General features: G+C 41.9%; 1 protein-coding gene across 1 annotated transcript in view; it reads right to left on the reverse strand.

Moving 5' to 3' along the window:
- TAF2 (TATA-box binding protein associated factor 2) overlaps positions 1-21,664 on the reverse strand; it is a 63,454-nt gene that overhangs the window by 35,974 nt on the left and 5,816 nt on the right. Inside the window, exons 4-12 of the mRNA XM_082235494.1 lie at positions 16,174-16,292; positions 15,554-15,695; positions 12,742-12,973; positions 11,477-11,661; positions 10,055-10,168; positions 9,526-9,625; positions 6,965-7,050; positions 5,170-5,305; positions 541-695 (exon numbers count right to left, since the gene is read on the reverse strand). Of these exons, the coding sequence (XP_082091620.1) occupies positions 541-695; positions 5,170-5,305; positions 6,965-7,050; positions 9,526-9,625; positions 10,055-10,168; positions 11,477-11,661; positions 12,742-12,973; positions 15,554-15,695; positions 16,174-16,292 (1,269 nt within the window). The remainder of the gene's footprint in view (positions 1-540; positions 696-5,169; positions 5,306-6,964; positions 7,051-9,525; positions 9,626-10,054; positions 10,169-11,476; positions 11,662-12,741; positions 12,974-15,553; positions 15,696-16,173; positions 16,293-21,664) is intronic.

The raw sequence follows: 21,664 nt of genomic DNA on the forward strand, positions 1-21,664 counted from the left end.
TATCAAGGTGGACTGAAATATTATTGAAAGCACCAGATCAGTATTGCCAGGCAGCTTTGCAACTGCCAACTGAGTTCTGCACCAGCCAATCTCTCTGCTATTCATTTGGGTGATTTAAACGACTTGTACATAGACCCAAGTGTTTTGGTGCCAGGGTGAAATTTTTGGAATTCACTTCTAAGAATGCACCAGACTGTGGCATTTTCCATATCTGCCTTAAGAATGTTTTTGAAAATCCTCTGGATCCTTGCTGTGTAGCTTGGCTCTGTGGTTTGTCTTTCAGAACAGCGCACACTGGTACGAAATGCTGCATTTCTCATCCGACAGTAGCATCTTGAAAACTAAACAATCAGCCACAACAAGATGCAATTCAAAAGGAACAACAGCAATCTGAGCTAAATCTTAAACTTCACTATTTGAAACTCTCTAGACAAATTTAAGGCTGCTTCTTATGTCCCGGTGTATTCATTTAACGGGCCAAAGAACAGCTATTTTTCATCTCCTTTGTTACTAGCCCGGAGCTAGAACGAAAAAGGATACACCCATTGCTTTATTAACGGTTGAATGTCTTTGCCAGAGACATTGGAGATGGATTTCAAAAATCCAGATGTGGAAACCAGCATCTGACTCCACATATGAGACTGGAACTTCTGAGATGAGGCAGTGCTGGCCAGGCTCAAGAGCTTGTTGAAAACCTACGGTGAAATTAGCCTCGGTTAGCAATCAAAACAGGCCCAGTGATCATAAACTTTTAAGAAATATCAGTGATGGTAATATCATAGGTACAGTTCATTGGAAACAAAATCAAATAGGACCCAAGGTGATTCAGACATTAAGTTCAAACTGTGCACTGCTAGATGGGCTAGAGGATTTCAAACCACATCTCTACCAAAGGGGATGGTCGCATTTTCTGCAACTATTTTGAAATGAAGACGCGACAGAAAAGATGAGGGTTTTTTTTTTGCAAGCAGATGTGGTGCCTTGTTGGATAAACCCATGTCCCATGTTATACAGCACCCTACTTTCCACAGCGGGTGGGACGCGGGTGGCGCTGTGGGTAAATCCTCAGTGCCTAGGACTTGCTGATCGCAAGGTCGGCGGTTTGAATCCCCACGGCGGGGTGAGCTCCCGTCGTTCGGTCCCAGCTCCTGCCCACCTAGCAGTTCAAAAGCACCCCTAAGTGCAAGTAGATAAATAGGTACCGCCGGTAAACGGCGTTTCTGTGTGCGGCACTGGTGCTGGCTCGCCAGTTGCAGCTTCGTCACGCTGGCCACGTGACCCGGAAGTGTCTTCGGATGGCGTCGGCTCCCGGCCTCTTGAGCGAGATGAGCGCGCAACCCTATAGTCGGTCACGACTGGCCCGTACGGGCAGGGGTACCTTTAGCTTTTACTTTCCACAGCAGCCAGCCAATGCCTCTTGAAGTTGGAAAGAATACCATAAGTTGGTGGCCTCTTCTGATGGGACCTGTGGCCCTCCAGATGTTGTGAGTTCGAATCTCTTAAGCCTCAGCCAGTATGGTCAATGGTCAGGGATTATGAGAGATGCAGCCCAGCAGCATCCAAAGGGTCACAGGATCTTCAGCTCTGTCTTATTGCATTTACTAGCACTGTCTCTATACTGGAAATCACATTTAGTTGCGAAGGTTCATAATTTTTGATATAGTCACTGTCTACAAGTGGCTTCCTTTACCATATGCAGAACTTAAGCTGCTGAAAGTGTTTGCCTAAAATGTTTCCATTGAACAAAACGGTTCTCTGCAGGAAACAGATTGAATCATTTAAGTAAATGGTGAGTACCCTAGTTTTTGTAAGCCGGGCCTGATTTCCATGACATGTGATCCATGACACAAAGAGGAAACCTCGCTTCCCGGGTGTGGTTATAAATCGGCCCAAACCACACTAATCAATTATACAAACAGCTAACCATGCTGAGAGGTGCCCGTGCAGTCTGGGCTGCAGAGAAAGTGAGGTTAAGGCAACATGATACAGCTATAACGCTGAAGTGGAGCAGATGCAGGCCTCTTAACACTATCTGACAACTTCATATGTGATGTTCTGACTCAGGGTTCAAATGTAACAAATAAATACAAATTGATTTTTTTAAAAATATATATATAATATTTATTAAAAGTTTAAGAATTAAAGAAAAAGGTAAAAAAGTAAAAAAAGAAAGGGAAAAAATAAACAATACAAATTAATACATTACAATACATATAAAAAAGCAAAAGACACAATACATCAAAACAAAAACAAAAGCAAAAACAGTTAAAAACACATCCAATATTTCCATATCTATCTTTCATTAACTTGTTTCATCAACCTCCTCACACCTCCCTTTTTGTGTTCTAGTTATTAATTATTACAGCAAATCCTTTCCATCTTTCACTGTTTTCTGTCATTTAATTATCTTAATTTATTTTAACCTTATCTTACCATAAAAACCCTAAAACTTATTTATACTTAAATCCTTATAACATTTCTTCTAAAGCCATATAATTTCCTTCCAACATTTTTCTAACACTCATTAATTTTGCAACATTTCTCTAAATAAAAATGTATTTTTTATAAACTTTTTTTCAATCTTCTTCCACCGTCTCTTCTCCCTGGTCTCGGATTCTGTCAGTCCTTTCTATCAATACCATATAGTCCTTCAACCCGGTGACCTTCTGTCCGAGGCTCTTAACTCTCTTCCATGTCCCTTCTGCAGGTCTTCTTCATATTTATACATGCACTTTACTTTATCTTCTGCTGATCTTGTTCTTAATTTCCTTCCTTTGGCACTGAGGAGTAGATCTCGGGGAAACTCCAACCTAACAATGTCTTTATTCCTTCTCGACAGGTCAGCCCATTCTCCATAGTCAGAACTGAAGTCCAAAAGATATTTCAGAGCGCCACTCTCCCCCTGACCCAAATCCAGATCCCAAAGGCCAGAGCATCCCTGCATAGGAGGATCTATCCAACTTTCCTTCTCCAATCCAAGCAGGGATCCATCCCTCCAAATCTGACTTTCTCTAGATTCGATCATAAAGGGCAACAGCTTATGTTCATCAAATTGACTCTGTGAGGCCGGGTTCTGTCCACTTGAGTTACTTGAGGTTCAACAACAACTTTCTCCTTCGTCTTCTCCACAGCTTGCCATGTCAAAACAGATTCCTGGGTCAATTCCTGGGTAATTTCTGTATAGGTATTCCCTTTTTGTCCCAACTCAGTCATTTTTTGTCCCAAATTGTCAATTTTAATAATCATCACATCCATCTTCTCATGAAGCTGTTCCAGTAAGGCACTTGTCTTGCAAAATGCAATCACTAAGGCTTCTCCTGTCAACATTCTTGTCCAAGGTCAGACTCTGATTCTCACGCTCTTTAATCTCTGCAGCTGGAAAATTCCCCAGCTCCACTCCTGCAGCAGTTTCAAAAGCTCCCTCTAGGGGAAACAATTTCTATTTGTATCCATCCTTTTAAACGCAGATCCAGCGACAGAGTTGGTTTCGATTTTCAGTTACTTTTTTTTACTCCTTTTTAAGTGCAAAAGGAAACAATGGAAACAATATATTTTTCTTATTTAACTATCTGTCAACATACGTTTTATTCACAGTCAATGAACTTTCCCAAAACGTCAATCTTACTGGCAGCCCGTTCCCAGGTTTGAAACGGTGGTGATTTATCTTCCTTCACTCTCTCTCCTGCAGGCTTAAACAATCTAAAATTCCCCCCCCCTCTTCTCCTGCTTCCAAGGGGGGTTTAGTAATTTTAACAGATGGAGATTTAATCCTTTACAAAAGACTTTCCAGGCTTTAGCTTGCAACGTCTTTGCTTCAATCTATTTACAAAAGAGGAAGGCGGACTTCCTGTTTGAAACCTTCCCGTTTGGATGCCAAATTAAGAAGTTTAGAGATCCAATTTTCCGTTCTACTCATGGGTAGTTGTTTATAATCCAATTGTCCACAGGAAAAAGTCAGCGCTCTCCGGCAACAGCAATGCGGCTTCACTCCGTGAAAGAAGCAGTCGATTTAAAGCACCGCGCCACTCACCCCACGTCGCTCCGGATCCCCGAAACCGGGTTTCCCTGTGAGTAGGGGAGGCGCAAAAGGTGCCAGCCGAATCCCACGTCCACAGGCTTCTCCCGCCTGTGGTTTTTAGTGGGTCTCCGCCTCGCTGTGGCGGTCCAGACCCTGATTTCCACGGAGCGGATTCCTCCAGATCAGAGGAAATCCGCCATTGCCGGAGGCGCTAACCTGGAAGTCACCCAACTAAATACAAATTGATCAGGGCACGAAAAACAGAATGCTGGCTCTCCCTTAACCATGGTTCGGTAGATAATCAAGGGCAGTCAGTGGGATCACACACTCTATGGAGAAAAATTCCACCTTCCTGCAGTGACATGAAAAACAATGCATTCCTACACATGCCTATGCAAAAGTAAGTCTCAGTGAGTCCATTGTGGCTTACCCTCAAGGTTAAATATGCATGGGATTGAAGCTTAATGGATAGCTCATACCAATGTCAGCTCTGGTTAAAGGCTAAATCAGGCTCCCTCTTAACTAGGTTTTGTTAACCATGTTCTTGTTTACAAACCCTGGTTAAGCAAGTCAGAGGTAGCTGTAACATAAAAGATATTCCAAGTTTGTTTTGATGCCATGTGGATGACATTATACAAGATTTAACACCTGTACATGTATTTATCTTGGATGACAACACTTTGGTCATTAAAAAAAAAATCAATAAAGTGTGTTTTAAAAAAGGAGAGAGGGGGAAGAGGTTGCTAACCCATGATTCTCTAGATGTTGCAGGACTACTCCCACAGTCACACTGGCTAGGGCTGGTGGGAACTGTAGTCCAAAAACCTGGAGTGCCAAATCTTAGTCACCCCTGTTGAAAGCCATTAATTGAAGATGGTGCTGATGTCAGTACAGACATTAATTAGGTAGGGGGAAGGGGGGGGGAGTCTGCTCTAGAAAGAGAGCCCGCAATTATGGTTGGCATAAAACTTATGTGGCCACGAGGAAATTCATGGTCTGTGGACACCATCCATTTGTGTATAACGGTAATAAACTTCATAGTCTGCTTTTAGGGTCACATCAGTGGAAGGCACTGAAATTCAAGTATTTAATTAATTATTTTTAAAAAAGTAATTATAAATAGGAAATTTTAAAAGTGTCCAAACACTTACTTGTAACATGAACTCCATGCTTATTCTGTTTTCTATGAGTCTCATGACTAGGTGGGCTTTGCACTGGAACATAGTGTAGTACTCCCATGATAATGTGTGAGGATGCTTTATAGAAAAATGCAGGTGTGATGCAGGGCTGGAAAACAAAAATCAAGATCATTGCAGGAATATTTAATTTTGCATTTTAAGGGAAAGTCCCAAATACAGCAGAAAGTTCAAAAGTAAAAATTCAAAGAGTCAGACAGGATTTTCCTAATCCAGCAATTGAAAACTATTAATTAAAACTCTGATTATATTAAGAACAGGGGCTCAAGAAGTACACTTACAAATTGTACTCAGTGTTTTTTTAAAAATATTCTCAGGTAAACTTTGGGTAAAACTAAAACTATCTGGGTAAATTGCAAACATCGGCAGTTTGCTTCTGCCTGTAACAATCTATGAACAGTTCAGACAGGAGCACAGAAGGGAGGAAAGAGGAGAAATAATGACTATCCTATATTCTCTTTCATGGAGTACTTTAAAAAAAGATATGAGTAGACTCTTTTGGCTAAGGAAGACAGCAGTAATTACAATGGGGTGGTATTCAATTACGTTTACTCAGAAGAAAGGTAAAGGTAAAAGGGACCCCTGACCATTAGGTCCAGTCGTGGCCAACTCTGGGGTTGCGGCGCTCATCTCGCTTTATTGGCCGAGGGAGCCAACGTACAGCTTCCGGGTCATGTGGCCAGCATGACTAAGCCGCTTCTGGCGAACCAGAGCAGCGCACGGAAACACCGTTTACCTTCCCGCTGGAGCAGTACCTATTTATCTACTTGCAGTATGACATGCTTTCGAACTGCTAGGTTGGCAGGAGCAGGGACCAAGCAACAGGAGCTCACCCTGTCGCGGGGATTCGAATCACCGACCTTCTGATCAGAAAGTCCTAGGCTCTGTGGTTTAACCCACCCGCATCCCTCCTTACTCAGCGTAGAAACAATTAAATTAATGGACCTATCTTAGAGACATTCATTAATATCAATGGGTCTACTCTGAATAGCATGTGTTACTCCTCTCCTTTGAGTCACCCAAAGCAGTCATCTCGCTGCTGGACCTTAGCCATCACTGGGCACCTCCAAACTGCCTTGCCAGCAGTGCTTCAAGCAGCAAACCAGTGGTAAGGAGCCAGTGAAAAGGAACTTACTGGAGAAGAGGTATTTAAGCAGCCTTTTGCTTTCAATTATAGCCTCTTTAATAAAAACTATTCTCGGACACTTGAATTAGGCAACTCAAGTTGAACAACTGTTCCCTTTCATCTCATATTGCTTATAAATCCATGTTGCCATCCCTATATTACCAATTTAAGACTTTGAATGTAGTATTTCAGCACCATTTAATGAGCAATAAAGTCACCTCCCTCCATATGGCTACACAGAATGAGGTTCGTCAGCCATATGCTCTAATTTATTTATTTTTAAACTGCAGTTTGTTCAAAGCTGATGTGCATCAGTCATTAGAAGGACTCTAGTGCTTGTAAAAATAGCAGAATGTGTGTTTTAAAGTGATTTTCACACCTGTAGCAAAATAGTTTCCCTTTCCTTGGAAAGGTTTTTAATCTACTTAGCATATATTTTGTTAATATACTTCCATTCTGTAATTCAAACAAGGCAAATGTTTACCAAGGATGTCCTTTATGGGACCATTAGGTAGCTGAGGTAATGAAGCCTTTGGCCAAATGTCTCATTACTCACCTGAAGAGAGAGAGAGTGTGTGTGTGTTTGTGTGTGTATTATTGGCCCTATAAATCTACTAAACATACTTGTCCTTTTCTTTTCCTCCACCAAAGATTGGATGAAGTAAGACTCCACCGGTCTTCAGTTCATACACCACTATTTTGTCCAGTTCCTGAAATGCAAATAATAATAACAATAATATTGCAACGGTGTATTTGGCTACAAAGAGAAGACAAGCTGTACACGGTCTTGTTGAAGCATATTAAAATTATGAGCATATTCAATTTGGTTTCCATCATTTCCCCTCCTTACAAATGTACCCATCAGGGGAATACTGTGCATTCAGATCACAAACCCTTCCCTTTTAAACTCAACTTCCACTACTTCACATCAAAGATAAGCAGGGACAAACATTATCTGCAAAGAGCAGAACTGCAAACCACTGTGGTTTTTCAAGTGCATTTCAGATAATCCTTGGGCAGCTTGGGCACTACTATTAGTTGCCCCTGCAATGTGTGATTGCCAGAGAGAGCTGAATGCATCATAAGACAAACACACACACACACACAAACATACACACACACTTTTCTACACAACCCTTGAAAAGAGAGGCATTTTGCCTTTCTTTCCCTCTGCTGCTTGGTACCTTACTCTCAGTGAACAGGGTGAACAGTTACTGAAAAAAATGGATGTGTTTTTTTTTTTTGGGGGGGGGAGATTTGTAAAAAACACAGTGCAATATTCTGATGACAACATATGAGGCTGTTTAAAAGGGGAAATGAAGACAGGGTGCAGGGTTAGAAAATTAAATCAAGATCACTTGAAAGCTTTTTATGGCAAAATCCATCACACTTGTTGATAGATATAATAAAGACACGCAAGGAAAAGAGGCAGATGGTCTGGACTAATTCATAAACCATGCACTTGGCAGAAGGGTGTAAAGGTAAAGGTAAGGGGACCCCTGACCATTAGGTCCAGTAGTGGCCAACTCTGGGGTTGCCGGCGTACAGCTTCCGGGTCATGTGGCCAGCATGACTAAGCCGCTTCTGGCGAACCAGAGCAGCGCACGGAAAAGCCGTTTACGTTCCCACCGGAGCGGTACCTATTTATCTACTGGCACTTTGATGTGCTTTCGAACTGCTAGGTGGGCAGGAGCAGGGACCGAGCAACAGGAGCTCACCCCGTCGCGGGGATTCGAACTGCCGACCTTCTGATTGGCAAGTCCTAGGCTCTGTGGTTTAACCCACGGTGCCACCTGCATCCCCGGCAGAAGGGTGTAGAACCCCCTAAAACAGAGGGCTAATTCTCACTAAAGTAGAAAACCAGTATCTGGGCTCTTCTTTCCTCAGACAGCAAGTCAGGGCTCACATGACTGGATGCTCATCTGCAGGGGTGGGGAAAGAACTGCTGGGTCCTACCTGAATGGCTGTTCTGTGTCACTACACCAGAGCATCACTGAGGGGGGTTTAGTGCCACCCTGTGGCCTGCAAGGGTGGGCAATTACCTTTAACCCGAGGCTGGCATGGTGGATTGCTAACACACTTCCAGAGAGAGAGAGAGAAACCTGTTCTGTTAATGCTTATGTAGCCAACCCAATATAACATAATGCTTCCTCAAACAGAGGAACAAATTGAGGTTGAATCCTGTTTTTGGGGGACAGGAGGCGGGCAGGTGTGGAGAACTCCCTGGTCCTGAATGGGGTAACTGTGCCCCTGAAGGACCAGGTGCGCAGCCTGGGAGTCATTTTGGACTCACAGCAGTCAATGGAGGCACAGGTCAATTCTGTGTCCAGGGCGGCTGTCTACCAGCTCCACCTGGTACCCAGGCTGAGACCCTACCTGCCCGCAGACTGTCTTGCCAGAGTGGTACATGCTCTAGTTATCTGCTGCTTGGACTACTGCAATACGCTCTACGTGGGGCTACCTTCGAAGGTGACCCAGAAATGACAACTAATCCAGAATGCGGCAGCTAGACTGGTGAGTAGGAGCGGCCATAAGAACACACAACACTGGTCTTGAAAGACCTACATTGGCTCCCAGTATGTTTCCGAGCACAATTCAAAGTGTTGGTGCTGACCTTGAAAGCCTTAAACAGTCTCGGTCCAGTATACCTGAAGGAGCGTCTCCACCCCCATCATTCTGCCTGGACACTGAGGTCCAGCGCTGAGGGCCTTCTGGTGGTTCCCTCAGGGAACCTGGCAGAGGGCCTTCTCAGTAGTGGCGCCCACCCTGTGGAACGCCCCCCCCCCATCAGATGTCAAAGAAATAAACAACTATCTGACGTTTAGAAGACATCTGAAGGTAGCCCTGTTTAATGACGGATGTTTTAATGTATTTCTAATCTTATGTTGGAAGCCGCCTAGAGTGGCCAGGGAAACCCAGCCAGATGGGGAGGCTATAATTAATAAATTATTATTAATAATAATGATGATGTCACCCAAAGCAGCTTCACTGGTCAGTTACCCAGGGAACACTGTTTTGCCAAATATTTCTAGAACTGCACACATAGGTATTGTGTAATCTCCCACTTAATTGTGACAGCTTCATCCTAAAATGCATGAATGGAAAGGATAGCTCCATTCGTGCATCCCCTTGTGTATCTGTGTAAAAGGATAAAGATGCTTTCAAAATCCATCGGGGTTCATTACCTCCTTGATCCAGTGCCGATACTCATTTACACCAAAGGTTTTCTTCATCCAGAGGCCATAAATATAGCCAGAGATTCCTTTCAACACCCACTCATCTGACCTGTAAGCGAAGAAGCAATGCAAGAAAAAGCCCTCTTGATTTACAGAATCTCCGTGCTGAATGCACTCCTAGTGAAAATACTTTAAAAGCTAACAACTCTAACCATCTAAATAAATAAAGGACTAATGAACCCAGAACAGATGTATATATCCTGGCAGTGAAAGAAAGCCTTAAGTGTAATTAAAATCTAGGCAACTACATCTTTTGGTATTTTTATTTAAAATATTCTCTAGTATACAGAAACTTAAAAATCTATGTAAGTAAATAGACATTAAGAGCTTGTAGGTTATCTTGCACATTTAAGAAACCCCAAATGTGCTATGATTGCTGTAATAGCTATAGAATTTATCTGCATTTATGCTTTATAATGATTCTCATACTCAGAGCCAAAATTTGATGTGGGAGTTATCTATTTTAAGATGTACTCACCAAGACATTCTAGATATGAAACAGCCAAAAAACTGCTGGGCCAGAGCTTGAGCCAAACATCTCCTGGTCAGCGGGGTCTCATCTATTATCATTGCACTGTGCAAAAGGTTTGTGCTAAATGAAAAACACAAACAAGCATATGCACAACGGTGGCAAAGAAAATCTTCAGGAGAAACAAAACCCTCCACCCCAGTTTAATCAAGTAAACATGAACAAATAATAGCAGAATTTTAACAAGAGAAGTATAAAACAGCTTTCTTAAGTCTTATACGGGTCAGCTTCACATGCAACATGAAGCCAAACAATCACTAAGTGTGAACCAACAGGTGTGTGTACTCAGAGTAAAAATCACAGTTGCATCCCTCCTTTGCCAAATGCACTTTGGACTGTGGTCGCAAAATTAAAATTGGGAACATTTTAAAACACCCTATGTTTCTAAAACTGGCTGTTAGTGGCACCCACCCTGTGGAACGCCCTCCCATCAGATGTCAAAGAGAAAACTTTTAGAAAACATCTGAAGGCAGCCCTGTTCAGGGAAGCTTTTAATGTTTACTAGGCTATTGTATTTTAATATTCAGCTGGAAGCTGCCCAGAGTGGCTGGGGAAACCCAGCCAGATGGGCGGGTTATAAATAATAAATTGTTGTTGTTGTTACTATTATTATTGTTATTACTATGCATTGGATTGAAGTCAATCTGGCAACTCTTATCTCATCAGTCGATTCTATGGCAACCTTTGGCATCATTTTATAAGCTGGAAACTGAACTGAAACGTGGAGCTAGCTCAAAGGCATCCCTTGCAAATACGCAACTGAGTTTCAGCCTAAAGCCCAGGTCCCAGTATAATGCTATCCTTGGCCTTATGAACTTAAATGATGGCACTGAGTTTCCTTTAAAAATACAAAACAGCAAAAAACCTCTAGTGATTTGGACTGAAGTATCTCTCTACCAGCATGAGATACGATGAAGTGTGATGGATATCTGTGCATTTCTCAAATCACTTCTTTTTAGATGGGTTAGTTCTAAGTAAAGGTAAAGGGTAAGGTGAAGGTAAAGGGACCCCTGACCATTAGGTCCAGTCACGGACGACTCTGGGGTTGCAGCACTCATCTCGCTTTATTGGCCGAGGGAGCTGTCGTTTGTCTGCATACAGCTTCCAAGTCATGTAGCCAGCATGAATAAGCTGCTTCTGGCGAACCAGAGCAGCGCACGGAAATGCCATTTACCTTCCCACCGGAGCGGTACCTATTTACTTGCACTTTGACGTGCTTTTGAACTGCTATGTGGGCAGGAGCAGGGACCAAGCAATGGGAGCTCACCCCGTCGCAGGGATTCAAACTGCCAACCTTCTGATTAGCAAGCCCTGGGCTCTGTGGTTTAACCCACAGCGCCACCCGCGTCCCAGTTAGTTATAAGTACTTACCTAAAAATGCTCATGGAAGCGTAAGCAGCTACTTCAACGTAGGCCTCGTCAACGAAAACCGTCTTGAAACAGGAGTAAGGATAGCGGCACGTAAGTATCTCTTCATAGAATTCAAATACTTCATGGAGGTAAGATGTGGTGTGTTTGAGCAGTGGGAGAAGCTGGGGTAAACAGAAATGAGTCACCTACAACAAGAACAAGGGAGAAAACTTTTAAAAAAAACAAAACCAAAGTCAAGTTAGCAAATAGCTAAAAGTGAACATTAGAAAACGCTGCCAATGGAAAATATAAAGATTAGCAAGTTTGACCCTGAGGTCACCATCACTGCATGCATATAGCTTAGAGATGCAGAAGATGAGGTGGTGAACTGGCTATGCAGCTTTGCTAGTCCTCCACAGCTTTCCAGAGATCCAGGAAAACAGTTAACGTGAGGCACGGCCAGAGGCTATGTACAACAGCCTATCTGCTGTATGAAGTGTCATAAAGTAGCAAGCTTTCAAGTGGGTGTTTATGGTACTTCCAGCCATTGGAATCGACTGCAAGTTACAACAAGAATTGGTACTTCCCAAAGATAAGGCAACAGACTTACGACAACACACAAAACTTTTATAAAGCAATAGTCAGGGGGAAAAGTGATATAAATAGAGCGATAAATTTAGATTCCGACTTTAGGATTCTGGCTGTTGAGAACTTATTTTAGATATTGTTCTATCCCTGGGCATTCAGGATAGGGAACATGATTTCTTAAGAACTAAGAAATATAACAGGACAAATAAAAAAAGCACTGAAAAATCCTATATGACCAATATAGCAAGAGGAAAACCCTAATCATAGGGATGTGGGTGGCGCTGTGGGTTAAACCACAGAGCCTAGGACTTGCTGATCAGAAGGTCGGCGGTTCAAATCTCCACGACGGGGTGAGCTCCCGTTGCTCGGTCCCTGCTCCTGCCAACCTAGCAGTTCGAAAGCATGCCAGTGCAAGTAGATAAATAGGTACCACTCCGGTGGGAAGGTAAACAGCGTTTCCGTGCGCTGTTCTGGTTCGCCAGAAGCGGCTTAGTCATGCTGGCCACGTGACCCGGAAGCTGAATGCCAGCTCCCTCGGCCAATAAAGCGAGATGAGCGCCGCAACCCCAGAGTCAGCCACGACTGAACCTAATGGTCAGGGGTCCCTTTACCTTTAAAACCCTTTAGAACCTCAGACCAGGACAAATCACGTGGAATAGGAGAAGCGCCACACAGAGGCTGCCTATGAAAAGAATTACCTCATGCATGTAGGGATCAACAAGAATTTCAAATGGTCCGATGGCCAAGGAGATGTTCGATGCTGCAGTTGGAATTGTCAGCATATAATGGAAGGTCTTTTTTCTCATATCATGAGTATACACCGTTTCCACCAGGTCTCCATTTGAGACAGCCACCATTGTGGCATCCACAGTATATTCCAGTTTCCATGTGCATAGTTCGGAGTATGAATCAACACAAGGAAACCAAAACCTGGAGAGAAAGTGAAGTCATTAAAAACCATAATCATCTTCCCAATCCAAGACAAATGTTGCTGTACTTGATGTGTAGGCATCTGGGGCCTTAGCTTTACCAAAACAGTACAATCCTGCAAGCAGCTGACCCTTCCCAAATCTTTGATAATGGGGATGGCTAACACCCCAGAGGACAGGATCACACTTCAAAACGACCTTGACAGATTAGAGAACTGGGCCAAAACAAACAAGATGAATTTTAACAGGGAGAAATGTAAAGTATTGCACTTGGGCGAAAAAAATGAGAGGCACAAATACAAGATGGGTGACATCTGGCTTGAGAGCAGTACATGTGAAAAGGATCTAGGAGTCTTGGTTGACCACAAACTTGACATGAGCCAACAGTGTGACGCGGCAGCTAAAAAAGCCAATGCAATTCTGGGCTGCATCAATAGGAGTATAGCATCTAGATCAAGGGAAGTAATAGTGCCACTGTATTCTGCTCTGGTCAGACCTCACTTGGAGTACTGTGTCCAGTTCTGGGCACCACAGTTCAAGAAGGACACTGACAAACTGGAATGTGTCCAGAGGAGGGCAACCAAAATGGTCAAAGGCCTGGAAACAATGCCTTATGAGGAACGGCTAAGGGAGCTGGGCATGTTTAGCCTGGAGAAGAGGAGGTTAAGGGGTGATATGATAGCCATGTTCAAATATATAAAAGGATGTCACATAGAGGAGGGAGAAAGGTTGTTTTCTGCTGCTCCAGAGAAGTGGACACGGAGCAATGGATCCAAACTACAAGAAAGAAGATTCCACCTAAACATTAGGAAGAACTTCCTGACAGTAAGAGCTGTTCGACAGTGGAATTTGCTGCCAAGGAGTGTGGTGGAGTCTCCTTCTTTGGAGGTCTTTAAGCAGAGGCTTGACAACCATATGTCAGGAGTGCTCTGATGGTGTTTCCTGCTTGGCAGGGGGTTGAACTCGATGGCCCTTGTGGTCTCTTCCAACTCTATGATTCTATGATTCTCCATTCTGTCAATGCATAAACATAAAGAACTACAAAAAGCTAGCCAGCTTAGGACTCCCATGAGGCTGCTACTCCACGTTAATAAGTTCAGTTCTACAATACTGAAAGACTGACTAGTCTGGGGAGGCTTCGAAAGTTCTACTTCAGAAAAGTACACTGCAAGGCACACTTGAAATATGTTTGCACCTTTGCAAGAGAGCTCCCAGGGTCCAACAGTGATGTCTTCAGTCCTTTGTTTTTTGTTCTTCTTGTTGTTGATACAGGAATGTACAGATTAATTCCTCCACCCACCCAAAAAATAACAGGGGTGGGGATGGGGAATGTATTCCAGTTCTCTTGAAGTGGTATAACATATAAAAAATGGAAAGTTAAGCAGGTAAAATGCTAAGATTTTTCCTTTTCTATTCGGACAGACTGCCAGTCAAAGCTTAGGGGCTTTCTCATTCGTTTTAACAATGATAAATCAGACTCTGATAGCTCTGGAAATTAAATATACATTATTCAAAAGAGAAGAAGGGGAGGGTAATGAAGCACCACAGGTCAACTGACCCTATATTTACTGAGCAGCACGTAAAATATCTATTTTACTGAATGACCATCAATTGAAAAGCTGCCAATTGGCAATGAGTGCACACATGGGTTATTTGTTTTCTTCCATGTAAGGAAAACACCATGTCTGAATGGTCTTAAAATATTCTGAAATGACCGTAAAGCAAAATAGGACCTCATTTCCAACTCTCACAACACTCTTCAATTTCAAGGCCCGTGGGAAATGGGAGCATAAGACTGTGCAACTCTCTTTTTTAAAAATAATTTTTATTCATTTTCCAAACAATTTTATACAGTCAACAAATATTTTAACACTCATTCTTCATTTTTTGACTTCAATTTTTGACTTCTCTGTCAATCTTTTGTAAAATTTCTATTTTGTTAATGCATTTCAAAACATAATATTGCCTTTTAGAACTCCTTTTCCTCTTACTCTCTTTTTTGCAGTTACAGATAGGTAGCCGTGTTGGTCTGCCATAGTCAAAATAAAAAATTCCTTCCAGTAGCACCTTAAAGACCAACTAAGTTAGTTCTTGGTATGAGCTTTCGTGTGCATGCACACTTCTTCAGATACCCAGATAGCAGATATCTCTTTTTTGCACTATTTCTTACTATCTCACAGAGTCTCTTCAAAACCAACAAGCGTTGTCTGTACATCACATATGTTTTTCAGATATTCTGTAAATCTCCCCCAGTCCTCGATAAATTTTTGGTCTTTCTGATATCGAATCTTCCCAGTCAATTTATCCAATTCTGCATATTCAGTCAATTTCCTTCTCCATTCTTCCACTGCTGGAATTTATTCCTGCTTCCATCTTTGGGCCAGAAGTATCCTTGCAGCAGTCACTGCGTATTGAAACAGTTTACAGTCTCTCTTATTAATTTCAATTCCTACCATTCCTAATAGGAAGGCCTCTGGTTTTTTAACAAACGTATATTTCAACATCTTTTTCAATTCATTGTATATCATTTCCCAGAAGCCTTTCACCCTTTTACACTCCCACAAGACTCTGCAACTCTCACCTTGTAGAATTTTGATACCCGCAAGAGAAGACATGGGCTCCTCTTTCTGCTAAGCTTCCTTCCACGTTGGGTACCACAAAATGAAGGCCTCCTTTTGGCTGGTCCAGAGAAAAGTTGATATGTACCTTCAAGACTTTTAATTCTGCAGCAGTAAAAGAACAACCACGTAATAAAATATGTATTAATCTGGTATTTCTGGGAGAAACTTGGCAAACCCACCATTAACTATTCATTAACTTGCAAAACCACTTTGTACTCAGAACTTCAATGAACTAAGCAAGAGAAAAAGATGAAAGAATGAAGGTGAGATCTTTGATGATGACCCAGGACTCTCAAAGCGAAACAGAACTTTCTATTATAAAACACATTTTACTGAGAATACGCGCAGGAGATTATTTTCTGTACACAGAAGTTAGTCTGTGAGGCTTGAAGTAACTCTTAAGAACTTGCCATAATTCACATAATTAAACAGCTTGCCTGATCTACGCCTCAAAATCAAAAGCGCTGCACCAGCATTGCAGGGCCATTGAAGCCCTGCCAAAGCGCAGCACGCCTGGAAAACTATTCTAGATTGCTAGCAAGTCTGTAGCACTTTCATTTTAAGGGTTTCTGGTCTTTACCATCGACATGCTTCCAAAGCTCTGACGGCACCTTGATGCACAGCTCTCCATTTCCAGCATCTGGGTCCACAGCACTGACTGCAGCAGCATACGCATTGGAAAAGTAGTTGAGATTTCTCCTGCAACACAAAGGACTCAGAGTTCAAATTCAAAAAAAGGATTCGGGGTCAAGGGACTTCACATGCTGCAAAAAAGCAGATAAAAAATGCCCACAACAGAAGTGCTTAAAATTGTCACCTCTAACAGTAACCACTTAGAAATGCCAACTCAACACTCATGGGCAGATTGTACACCCTCTTTGAAATGTCACAATAAAAGCTTTAAACTTAACTGAGAAAGTCATTTGATAAGCTTGAGACAATTGCAGTGAAAATCTTGTCCATTGCTCCACTTATCTTGACTTCATGTGGCAAGGACACACAGAGCTTGGCCTGCCCTACACAATGGAACTGGAGACTTAAGCACGTATGGAGAGAGGGAATCTCCAAAATATATCAGTCCCAGGCCACAAAAGACGTCGAAAGGGTAGGATCCAGCACCATCAATTGGACCAGGAAACTAAATCAGCAGCCAGCACGATTGCCAGAAAGTAGGCTGAATATTATTCTGCCTCCTCACATTTGACAAAATAATGGTCTGAATAACTATAGCAGGGGTCGGCAAACTACGGCCCCTGGGGTCCTAAATCCGGCCCATCCGGCCATTTAAGAACCTGCCATGAAGCCGAGACTCCCGACGATATCTACTTGCACTTTGACATGTTTTCAAACTGCTAGTTTGGCAGGAGCAGGGACCGAGCAACGGGAGCTCACCCCGCCATGGGGATTCGAACCGCCAACCTTCTGATCGGCGAGCCCCAGGCTATGTGGTTCAGACCACAGCGCCACCCGCTGTCTACTATAGACTGCCTTATATTACTGAAACCATTCTTATTGTGGTGCTGTTCTTTTCCTAAACGGATGATAATATACAACGTGCGCGCTGTATGTTCAGTTTTAACTTTTTGCATATTACATTTCAGGCCGCAAACGCTTGGAAACTCAGAGTTAAAAAAGCAACCTTCCAAAACCAAGCCACAACGATCCCATTCATTACCGCCAACTCATCTACATCCTGTTGCACTCTAATGGTGGTGATTTCACAGTCAATTGAGCTCCTTGGCTGGGTGGCTTTGCACCATACCCTTAACAGTCTTTTAAAGGCTGATTTAATGAAGAACAGAGAATACCTTTCTTAGTTGGAGTCCTACAGCAAGTTCTTCACAGAACTAGTTCTACAAATATGTAGCATTGCTTTCTTTCGTCAATGAGCTCAAGTTCATCTCCTAAGAGATACTTTTCAAAACTAGCAATATCATGCCTGAAATGAGTCAATAAAATTCAGCGACTAAAAGGAGGGAATAAAATTGCCCTTTCTTTCCCTGTTTGACTTAAAGATTTATTAGACGTCTCAATATAGCTTACTTTTTTACAATATGCCCAACATTATAACTATCCACAAGGTTCAAACACAAAAAAGAAGACACAATACTTTCTTTCCCACACCAACTCATCTTCCACAGAAAAAGGAGGGTTTTGTACAATGAAAGGGTTTGAGCCAAATTAAAACCTCACAAAAATCAGACATGACCTCATTTCAAAGCTTTCCTTCCACCTCATTCCCTACCCACCACATACTGAGTAAACTTCATTTTGAATTTTTGAAATCTAACATGGAAAACTCAAGAGGCTAAACTGATTATTCATGAATAGCCCAGAGATTATTCATGCATAGCCCAGAGGATGTAAACACCTCAGTCCTGAAGGACAAACTTCAAGCCTGAAAGAATTTTTGACCATTTATTAAGAAAACAAGTTAGCTCAGTTTTTAGCCTTTGATAATACTATGGCTGGTGCACAAGTGGTGACTTGCATGTATAAAGAAGCAATTCCCGCTCAAACATCACAGGCAGAACTTTCACTACCATCTCACGCCTTCATAAAACATGGTACGCTTCCATGGAGTCAATTCATACACTCAGAAAGGAGTCATTGAGTGAGATGATCAACAACAATCAATGTTCATGGTGTGCAAATTAGCCCTAGCTTTTCAATTTTGCTTTTTTAGTTGTTGAAATCTATCTGAATCTGAAGGCTTGGAGCATGTTACTACCAGCTAAGTAGCAAGAGGAACAACAAGAGGATACCCACTACAATTTTCGAACAGCTTAGTTCCCGAACAACTCAGTACCCATACACTGCAAACTCGGAAGTGTTCCGGTTTGACTCAGAAGCCGAACATGCTCCTGAGCTTCCGTTTTTACTGTTGTGCAGCTCATTTGAGTCCCCCGCATAGTAATTAAGGTTTTTTCATCTTGTTTTACCCTTGCGCAGCAAATTTAAGTCCCCCGCATTGTAATAAAGGTTTTTTTTCATCCCATTTGTATCCTTGAGCAGCTAATTTAAGTCCTCCCCCCCCATCATAATTAAAGCCTTCCGTTTCTGATTGCAGAGTTCTGAGGCGATATTTGGTCTTTTGTTCTTGCTATTTTTTGCGTTTTTTGTGTGTGGCTTTTTCATTTTTGTGACTGTGGCCTGTTAATTGATTGATTGTGTGACTGCAAAAAGGGATAAAAGCCCCCCATCCAAACAATAACTATCATCAGTGCAGGTAAGAATTTTTTTAAATTTTTTTTTGTCATCTACAATACAGTCTTATTTATAGTACAGAACATTGATTACTGCTTTCATTTTATGGATCAATGATCTTGTTAGATAGTAAAATTCATGTTCAATTGCTGTTTTAGGGGTTGTTTTTAAAAGTCTGGAACAGATTAATCCATTTTGCATTACTTTCTATGGGAAAGTGCGCCTTGGTTTGGGAACACTTTGTTTTTGGAACAGACTTCCGGTACCACTATATTTCAAGTCAGAACTACCACATGCTAACTTATCACTTTACACTTTACACTTGATATTTTACTGCCACTTTGGGGAGGTCCTTTTGAAGCTCCTTGCAATCCTTTTTGTTTTATTTTGTTTTAACCATCTTTAACAAATCGTATGCTAGGCCAGTAAATGCAGTCTATCTGTACACTTAATTCTTTCCAGAATCAGACGCAAGCCCAGCAAAAATAAACCATCCGTAAAGCGATTCTTAATTTCTGCCTTGCCCTAATGGCATTTTCATATTTTAAATCTTTTAGTGATTATCACACATAATAAGCACCAGAAATAATAAACAACACAAGTCTCAACTTCAATATGAATTTCAGGGATATTCAAATCAACTTACTTTAAAGTAAATATGATACAGGAATATTCTGCCTCTAATTATCACCAAGGGACAGCTTTCCAAAATGTCTGTATCTAGAGGGAACTTGTGGTTAGATACTAAATACCAGTGGGTTCACAGACAGAAATGGGCCATATTTTATGTAATGAGAGGTAGACTCCTTGGAACAGAGGCTAGAATTTCACAGAAACCATTATTTAGTTTGTTCTCTTTTTCACATGTGCATTGGTCCTGTTCAAATATGTGACTCACTGTAGAGGAATCTATTTAGAGGACCATTATGGTGGAGGGGGTGTCTTATGGGTATGCTTACTTTCCATACAAATGGTAGCAGCTGAGAAGTGGAGATCTGGATTGACATCCTTTCACTATATATTCATTTGTATTTAACACTAAAGCTCCGTGGCACTTACTGATACTGAAGGTCCAAGTCTCAACTTAAAACCAGTGCAAGCCTGTTAGAAGCTTCTTGAATACTGCTGAAAATGGAGTTTGTTAGGCACATGTAGTCTTTTATTAAAAATAAAAATGTATCAAAAATAAAGATGTACTTTGACCAGGGGTACTGTTTGCTAAGAGAGACCCTTGCCTTGTTGTGACAAAACAAAAAACCTTTCTCTGGGTTGTACATCTGTAATAGAATTATTTGGCAAGATGCATAGTTAATCTAGACTATTCCAGCAAACTATTATTTCAGCTAGTTAAACTAGTTGGGGCCTCTTTCACCACACCCTTAATATATAAAGATGCTACATAGAAGAAATCTGTTTTAGGCATCTTACTCAAAAATACACGTATTTGTGAATTGTGGGTCTAAGAGTTGGTTGTTTCCTGTTGGCTCAGTTATGCAACGTTACTATGTACAGTGGTACCTCGGGTTAAGTACTTAATTTGTTCCGGAGGTCCATTCTTAACCTGAAACTGTTCTTAACCTGAAGCACCACTTCAGCTAATAGGGCCTCCCGCTGCCGCCGTACCACCGGAGCACGATTTCTGTTCTCATCCTGAAGCAAAGTTCTTAACCTGAAGCACTATTTCTGGGTTAGCGGAGTCTGTAACCTGAAGCGTATGTAACCCGAGGTACCACTGTATCCAGAATGGCAATTCTTGCTATTGCAAACCAGGATAGTTGGTAGACCATGAGACTCTTAATCTCGGTTGTGGGTTCATGCCCCATGTTGGGCCAAAGATTCCTGGATTGTAGGGGGTTGAACTAAATGATCCTGGTGGTCCATTCCAACTCCACAGTTCTATGATTTGGTGGGAAAGCACTGTCTTCCTCCACAAAGACATGTCTTAAATAAATCCAGCAAAGCTTTATTTGTACCACCCAGAGTCTCTGCTTGCACGTGCATCCTTTTTATACAAGAGGGTATGGTGTTGTTGGGAGTCAGGCAGGCAGCAGGATCCTAAAGTGTAAGAATGTGCCATCATTTCCCAACAATGTCCACTAAAAGAAATACTTAGCATCATTGTAACATTTTCCCTAAATAGTCAAAGCACTTCACATACTTTATCTCAATAATCTTTCCAGCAATCCTGAAAGACAGGCCAATGCTATCGTTCTCATCAGTGCTATTTTTCTGGAAAATGAGGTGCTGGAACTCACTATGAACACCTCCTTCATTCTCTCAGAATGGCAATGGCGCACAGTTGAGAGGTGCCAGAACTGAGTTCCAGTGAGTTTCTCCTGAAAGCCCTAGTTCTCATATTTCAGAGTGAGGCTGAAAATCTGAAACATGCTTCATTGTAACCATTCCATTGAAATCCCATGTCATATCATTTTGGGTCAGTATGGTTAGGATCAGGCCATGAGACAGTAGGATCTGGCCGCTAGGTTTAATTCAAACGTCCTCCAAACCAATGGCCCCTTTGACAGCTGGGTAAGGCTGCCCAATTGTGACATTATCAAGATGTCAAGTGCAGCATTTTCTTTTGCCTGCGAATTGTCTGAAAGTAAGCAATTCAGGCCACTGTGAGAATAGGATGCTAGACTAGATGGATTTTTGGCTTGATCCCGGACTCTTCGTATGTTTTATATTATCTCAAAAACTTCAGATTTGTGAAATACTTCCCATCATTACTTCACTTTTGACACCTATTAAATGTGTTGATCAATCTTGTGCTTCAAGAACACTCATGACTCAAAGCCCACTTCATACCCTATCCAAAAAAGATACTGATCACTATTCCAGAGACGGTAGCAACTATGCACTAT

The sequence above is a fragment of the Podarcis vaucheri genome, assembly GCF_965113315.1.
Source record: "Podarcis vaucheri genome assembly, chromosome: 8".
Lineage (NCBI taxonomy): Eukaryota > Metazoa > Chordata > Lepidosauria > Squamata > Lacertidae > Podarcis > Podarcis vaucheri.